Raw genomic sequence first — 7,648 nt, 5'->3', positions numbered from 1 at the left:
TGAAGGTGATCCTTCTTAAAAGAGATCATGTGACAAAGCCCTTAGCCCTGTTGGGTTGGGTTTGCAAGATTTCCCTGCTAGGCATGCTCATGACAGAATCTTCAAAACAGAAACTCATCAATACCCACTCTATATCTCAAAATAATCAACAGTTCCACCCATACCACTCTTCCTACAACTTCAAAACAAAAGGAGGATAATTTCAGACTCTACTAGATGCATGATCATGGACCTAGCTGCATGTGAGGTCTCACAGCATAAAATTCTCAAAATAATCAAGGTTGTACTTGAAATGGCTGATGTTCAAGCTGAGGGAAGCTTTTATTGCCATTCAGTTCCTAGGATTATCAAGGAAGGCTATGTTGAATTAGGAATGAAGGTGGTGCATGATATTCAAGGAGCTGATAGTGAGTACCTGCCTTTTGAGTGCTTTATTGTGGCTACTGGATTTGAACATACTCCTTCTATACAGGTTGGACAGGAAGTGGTGATGAAACTACCCACAAACACATTGATTATCTGTCAGAACACACATATATTCATACTGGAGATCAACATACACTTCTAACCTTGGCATGCATATCACCACAGGAAAAGACGGTGAGACTCAGCTAGCAGCCACCCATGGAATACTCAGTGAACACCTCAGTTTACACAACAGTTCATTGCTTGGAAAAGGCTCCCAGCTGTTGGTTGAAACCTTGCTCTCAAAGCTTAAAGGTTGGAGTACAGATCATGTAGAAAATCAGAAGAAGTTCTTTTGTTTGCTCAAGGAGTGGAAGGACCAGGCAGAGTGGCAGCAAAGGGGTGCTGCATATATTCAAGCATATTCTGAAGGTGATTATCTGAGCTCAGGCAACAATTATACTTCAGCCAATATTCAGGAAACTGCTGTAGCAAATGCTGGAGGTCCTGATGCTTGGAATGCATTAGAAGAGAGCCAGTGTGTTGATCTTATTAGCCAATTGCTCAGTAATCTTCAGTCCTCACTTGAAACCTCTCAATTCCAGCTCTTTTTACCTGACAAGCAGAAAGAGGTTGATGTGTTTATTTGGGCAGGTTGTGGTATGTACAAAGAGCAAAACTCAGTAAAAGGTGGTGCATCAGTGATTGCTGAGTTCCGGAGTAGCTCAAATCTCCCTGGACCAGTTTTACTCATGAACAGGGATAACAGTGAAGCAAATCAAGCTTGCATGGACTCTAAATTCTTTGGCTGCTTCTCAGCATGCCCTACTGGTCTCAAATGGTGGTGCCATCAAGTTAACTGTGCTTGCAGGCTCAGTTTTTAATCATCATGACAGCAAGAAGGGTTAGCAAGACACCTTTAGGAACTTTATGGAGCAAACTTTAGGCTATTTCATTTGCTTTCCTGAGACTAGCAACAGACACTTTCAATCTTATTGCCTTGTTTCATGCAAACTTCTGGTAAACCTCCCTTGATACCAGGAGTTTCTGGACCTTGTTTGCTTCAAAAAAAAACAAGTTCACATTCAATCATATGGAACAGAATATCTGAAAAGACCTACACAATATTTCTACCCTCACAGAGCTTGCAGTCCTTGCTCTGTATGCTCTCATAATTAGCTTGCCATATATGCATGTTATTTGAGGCGAAGAGACCCAGAAAATTGCTTGAGCTGAGTCCATTCCACCAAGGTGTTATAACATTTCTAGAGACAACTATTGATGATCCTGATTGTGTTCTGAACCCTTCATCAAGCTACTCAACTGCCACATTGGATGTAAAGCTTTGGGAGCAACCAGATGTGTTCTATGCAGTTTTAGCAATGACTCCAAGCCTCCTTCACTTGCAAGAAGCATTTGTAGCTTCTATCTGAGGTTTTTTGAAGACTTGGAAGTGCTTCATAGCAGAATTTAATGAAGGAGGTTCGATTGACTCCTTGACAAGCACTCAGAAGGCTAAAGCGGCACTACAAGCAAATAATGATGCAAATAAAGGAAACTTTGGGTCACTCAGAAAGCTCCTAAGAGCAACACCATTTAAGGGCTTGTCACACTCAATTTGGAGTTCATGTAGAAGCAAAACCAGGTTGAAGAGTTTGTAGATAGAATGGATAAAGAAACCCAAGGATATATTTGGAAAATAGGTTGTTAGCTTGATTCTGCAGGTCTTGAAGCATCAAAGTGTTGCAGACTATATGAAGCTGATGAAAAATGTGCCAAAGAAGGGTGACCTCAAGAGGAAGCCCAAATCACTCAAAATTTTCAACTAGATGCAAAAGTTTTGAAAATTACCCCTATTTTGAGTTCTTCGCACTGATCCACAGTATCAAAGACATCACTGACAAAGAAGGTGCTTCCAAGATCAGCTTAGATGGGATAGCAATCATAATTTGAAGTATGAATCAGGTTCAAAAGGGCAAACTCAAAATAGGGGCAGATATATCTACTTTGCTGGAATCTGTCCAGAAAGCAGTCGAGGATTGGGAAGATTATCAAAGCAACACCACTCTAAATTCCAAAAATGGGTCCAAACCACTTCAAGTGGGTTCTGGTAATAATAATTCTGACATGCCAAATAATGTGGACTTCAAGGAAGAAGTCCTCATGCACTCCTGAGTAGCATGTTATAGAGTATATCATTAACCATAATCTAAACATGTACATATTGGACTTGATATTTTTGTAGTGTCTTATGATATAAACATCTGCATGTACCAATTTTTGTGGATATATGTTAAATGTAGCACTCTTGCCATGTTCGCAATGATGTTGAACAAGTTTTGGCCCATGGAAAAGTCACGTGATGTGCATGCAACTCCGAGGATGGCGAGGAATCCAGGACTTTTGGTAACAGCACGCCAATTTGGTGTCAGTGGTGATGGCCGGTGTCGGCATGGTGATGGCAGGGCAGATTTGTGTGTCTGCCAAAGTCACCAGTAAAATCAAAGCACGTGACGGCCCGTGTCGTGTCAGACCAGATAGTCTAAATCCCAATGTACTTATTGGTCACCCCAGGCATTCATCCTGGGTCCAAATATAAATGACGCTGCCTTCTCATTTGTTTCTCTCCCTCGTTTCCTTTTCTTTTCCATCCTGCCCCTCTATATTCTTATCTTCATACAGCCCTCATCAGGAAATTGACACACCACTTTTTTTGGTGCATATGGGTTCACACGTGTTTTTCGTCACTTATTGTTGCTTTATTGATGCTTTATTTTTGCTGCGCATGGTACAATAAGTATGAAAAAAGCAAAAGTCAACCTGAGCATGCAAACGGGTGTACAAGCAGGTTTAAGTTGCAAAAAGCAAATATACTACACACATACAACTTTATCAAAGGTAAGGGCCATCTATATATAGTACGTTAGACCTCAACACTACTGAAGTACTGAAGTCTATATCTAAGCAACTCGCTGGGAACGCCGGTGCTAACTTATGTTTGGGCTCCAGCTTGACATGTGACGAGTGAGCCATTGCGAGGATCCAGGCAACACCCACCAAATATATCCATGTTGCCCAGCCCACCACCAAGGATTCCTGCATTGGCTGCACCACCGTCGAGTGGGAGCATAAGTCAACACATCACAGTTTGTGCTTAAGTTGATGGGGAGCTGTGGGCAAGGTTCAAGAGGGAGGTCAGGGTGTCCATGTGCATGTTGAGGTCCATGGTGTGATGATGTGGTGAGGTACGGGAGGGAGCGTGTCACATGGGAGGTGTTTCCAGTCTTAGTAAACATCCATGGCGGCATCCATGTTCGACTGGAGGGAGAGGAGTTAGCGGAGTGAGGGCAGCAAGCAAAAATTTCCATGAGCTTCCACGGAGCTATGTTTGGCTCTGCTATCAACAAACACATACAAATGTTGGACTTGGTCTTTTCTTCGTTACCTCACACTTTGCTTCGTTGCTCCCTCGCGTTCTTTCCCCTTGTGTTCATCTCCTCCCTCTCTTTCCCTTGCGTTCTCCCTCCCCCTCTCTCGTGTTCTCTCTCCCCCTCTCTCGTATTCTCTCTCTCGCCTTGTGTTCTCCCTCTCGCCTTGTGTTCTCCCTCTCGCCTTTGCATTCTCCCTCTTGCCCTTGTGTCCTTCTCGCACCCTCGCATTCTCCCTCTTGCATTCTCACACCAATCCTCTCCTACTCATACCTCTATCATTATACCATCAGGCACACAAACCCAGGTTGCTAGTATAAATGGTATGCATCCCACCATCTCTTCATTACACTCAGATTAATGACCCCTCTTGCCCTTGTAGCCTTGCTTTCCCCTGTCACTGTCCGCGCCTCTCTGCCCTCGTCATTCTACTCTGTGTCTTGGTGTGCTGCGCTCGTGCTCGTGCTTCCTGTCTATTGTTTGAAATGTGTACGTGTTTCTTCAATAAGCTCATTTGCGTATTATTGTCAATACTAACAATTTCTCTTAGGTTTTACCTTTTGCTGTGCATATGCCATGGGCACTATTTACTACTAAAAACTCGCTAGCAAGGTACATGTGCATTGTTCTCTCATTCCTGCAGTCAGGTATAGGTAGGACGCCACTGGCTGGGGGCAATGGGCATGAGTTTTGGGGCTGGATTGACGGGGCTTAATGTCTACTTTCTGATGCTTTACATCTTGCTTAGTTGTATTGTAGCGTATATTTTGTATCTGTGAGCACAATATAGTAGGTTTAAGTAGCCAAAAAGCGCAAATAAGCTTGCAAAAAGCGGTGAGATCTGCTTATTCATTGCTTTTTGAGAGCTTTCTTTTTGGTTACTTAGAAGCTACTTTTCAATCAATAAACTGCAAAAAGTGGTGTGTCTTTTTCCTGATGCTAGAGGCTCTCAAACTCGTCCTTTCCCCTCAACAACATCTAGCGACACCATGGCTTGGGTGTTTATGCATCCCAGAGATGTTCTCGATGATGGGCGGTGCACCTGCCCCCTCTGCGAGAAGACAACTATCCTCATCCCCGCGGTCAACACGGTAGAGGGCAGTACCAACTTTGGCAGATACTATGTTTTGGTGAGTTAATCTGAGTTTTCATCCTGCTACATTTACCAAACATTTACTCATTGTGTACCCCAGTGCTCGGAGCCCTAGTATACCTTTCTTTGTGTTCCCTTTTTGATTTGTTACTACTGCTGTACATATCCTGTTGTAATCGTTGTTCATGCTCTCAAATAAACAGTTCACATTCTCTATATGCTCATTAGGTATACTCTAGTTTCAACTTGTATATCTCAATAACAATGGTGGCCGTTGGCAGTCGCATCGAGCCTAGGCGACTGCATTGACATGCCATTGAGGTGTGAGTGTGTCTATCCCCGCCAATCTGCCTGAGGGCAAGACTGGTCAAAGCAGGGACTCGACAAGCACGATGCAATGGACACATCAATGTGATGAGTGCAAACACGTCAATGCGACGAGCGCAAATGTGTCAATGCAATGAACACAACGACGCGTCAACACAAACACAACAAATGCAACAACACAATGAACACAATGACGTGTCAATGTTCACGAGCACGACATTTTTGATGACATGATGAATGCAATGAATGCAACAACACAACAAACACAAGACGCGAGGGGACGAGGGGGGCAAGGGTATGAGAACAATAAGATGAGGTCAACAGGAAGATAGCCACAAGGGTACTTTCCTTCAATACATGTCCTACCTGTCTCCCTGCAACGACTTTGAGTGTGTTGGGGTGTCGTCGTTGTCGTGTTGGTGCACACCAACAGCACGTCCTCTTTGCGCTGCCAGCGCGCTCACCGCATGTCAACAAGGGCACTTGTGTCATCAGCGCAATCACAGCGAGTGCATGCAGTTGCGTTGGGCCACAGAACGACGTGTTGGCTTCATCACGCTGGTGCACCCGTTGGGGTTGTCGCATCGTCCGCATTGGCTGGCTACTGTCCTCGATTGTGAAGGCAACACAGCGGCGAGGCACCAGCTGGCGCAGCTCGGACTCCTTCGAACAGTTGTTGTTCTTGCAGAGTCGCGAGGGCAGGTAGAGGTTAATGTATGCTGGAGATTAGATGTTGGACCAGCAGTCTGAACATGAATGATGCTATGACACACCCAGGCCACAACTCCATCCTCCTCTGTGCTCAATCCGGGCCACCAGGACTTGGACGCGCTGGCGAAGCACATACCATATGCCAGACTTGATGTTTAAAGACGTCCCACAACGCGTGAATGAGTGTTCGCCGGATCCGAAGAGTATTTGAGAGCCACCATGTGTGAACGAGTGGAAGAATAGGAGGAGCTGAGGTTGTGGCTTTGCATTTAGCCTGCTGCACAGTGGCAAAGCTTTCCCGCCATTTGCAGCATCAATCTAGAAATGCAAGGACGTTGTCGTAGGAGAGACCTGACTGAGCTAGGATCGGGTTGGTGGTAAAGGCGTGGGCAACGTCTGATAACACGATAGACATGTTCATTAAGGTACAGGAAGAGATGTATACGAATCTATCTGATAAGGGAGTTCTGGTGGCTGACACGCAATGCACAGCCGTCACGGGAAGTTGACGTTCCAAGCTGTTGTGGCTCAGTGCCGACACCACACTGACACGCGGCCAAGACATGCTAACACCGCCACCAAAACTCCTCAGATCACCTGCAACCTGGCAACTCCTGGCGGAGTTGCGCACACATCACGTGACTTTCTCATGGGGTCTCATTCTCAGATTAAATGTGGGCAGGGATGTCTGAGTACCCCTAGAAATTGATGTATGCAGATTTGGGGCTTCTTCTCTCAGCTGTCATTAATCCATTCCTGCATACAGGTTACAAGTACAGACAACCACCAGACAACCATGTACCATCAAGCCCATGCATTAATGACCCATCAATGCTGGCCCAGATGACCTGAACCCTTTCAATCCAATCCAGCGACCTAGTCCCAAGTAAGCAAGCCAAGACAACAACTATATGCACATATAATTACCTGTTCTACGCTTCATTCCTCTTGGGACAGCATGCAAGACTGTGCTGAGATGCCAGGCTGCTCCCTAAAACTCCGTGCAAGTGTCAGGCGCACACAAGACACCCGATCTGAAGAGGCTGTAAATAGGGAGCCATCACTCTTAGAGCAACCAGCTCAAAGGACACGCACCAGAAAGTTGTGTTCATCTCCCCAGCCCGCACTACGAGGTTTTGCTAACCCAGCTTGACAATATGCAATGCAAATGTGGTGCGTGCAAGGCAGCAAATGGTGGAAAGGGAAGGGGGAAGAAGTGCAAGATTAAGGGGTGCAAGGGGGAGAGATGGTAGAGGTGGTAGAGGTGGCAGAGGTTGAGAAGGGAGACAGAGTGGTCCTGTACTGGGGGAAGAACTTATCAGTGCATACAATGTGGATGCACATGATGTGAAAAACACACCTAGTCTCCTTCTTGCTGGTGCAAAGGCCACCCAAAAATAGCTGGTGGTACTTTTTTGTTAGCGTACCAAAAAGTGGCTGATATATAACTGATTCACTCACCTTAGAACACGCTCAAGCAAGCATCTATGTTTTGGCCTCAGTGGAAAACAAATACTGTAAATGTGCCAGCAGGAGTTGAACAGCAAATGGATAATGGCAGCTCACCATATCAGACATGGTGGATGGATAGATAGGTGGTGGAAACAACCCAGTTGGGCATGGATGGATGGATGGATGGATGGATGGATGGATGGGAGGGAGAAGAGACAATGGGGGACAATGA

General features: G+C 45.4%; 2 protein-coding genes across 2 annotated transcripts; both read left to right on the top strand.

The window, feature by feature from the left end:
• Positions 1-226: 226 nt before the first annotated feature.
• On the top strand, positions 227-1,838 carry CONPUDRAFT_77034 (uncharacterized protein; the record flags this gene model as incomplete). Its single annotated transcript, XM_007775811.1, has 5 exons — positions 227-407; positions 473-600; positions 687-1,065; positions 1,166-1,309; positions 1,585-1,838. 5 exons carry the CDS (start codon positions 227-229, stop codon positions 1,836-1,838), a joined length of 1,086 nt encoding a protein of 361 aa, XP_007774001.1.
• A 2,984-nt stretch (positions 1,839-4,822) lies between these two features.
• Positions 4,823-5,041, top strand: CONPUDRAFT_158789 (uncharacterized protein; the record flags this gene model as incomplete). Its single annotated transcript, XM_007775810.1, has 2 exons — positions 4,823-4,963; positions 5,027-5,041. 2 exons carry the CDS (start codon positions 4,823-4,825, stop codon positions 5,039-5,041), a joined length of 156 nt encoding a protein of 51 aa, XP_007774000.1.
• Between the last annotated feature and the right edge of the window lie 2,607 nt (positions 5,042-7,648).

This window comes from Coniophora puteana (genome assembly GCF_000271625.1).
Source record: "Coniophora puteana RWD-64-598 SS2 unplaced genomic scaffold CONPUscaffold_15, whole genome shotgun sequence".
NCBI classification, from domain to species: Eukaryota; Fungi; Basidiomycota; class Agaricomycetes; order Boletales; family Coniophoraceae; genus Coniophora; species Coniophora puteana.
This window is presented reverse-complemented; position numbering and strand designations above follow the sequence as displayed.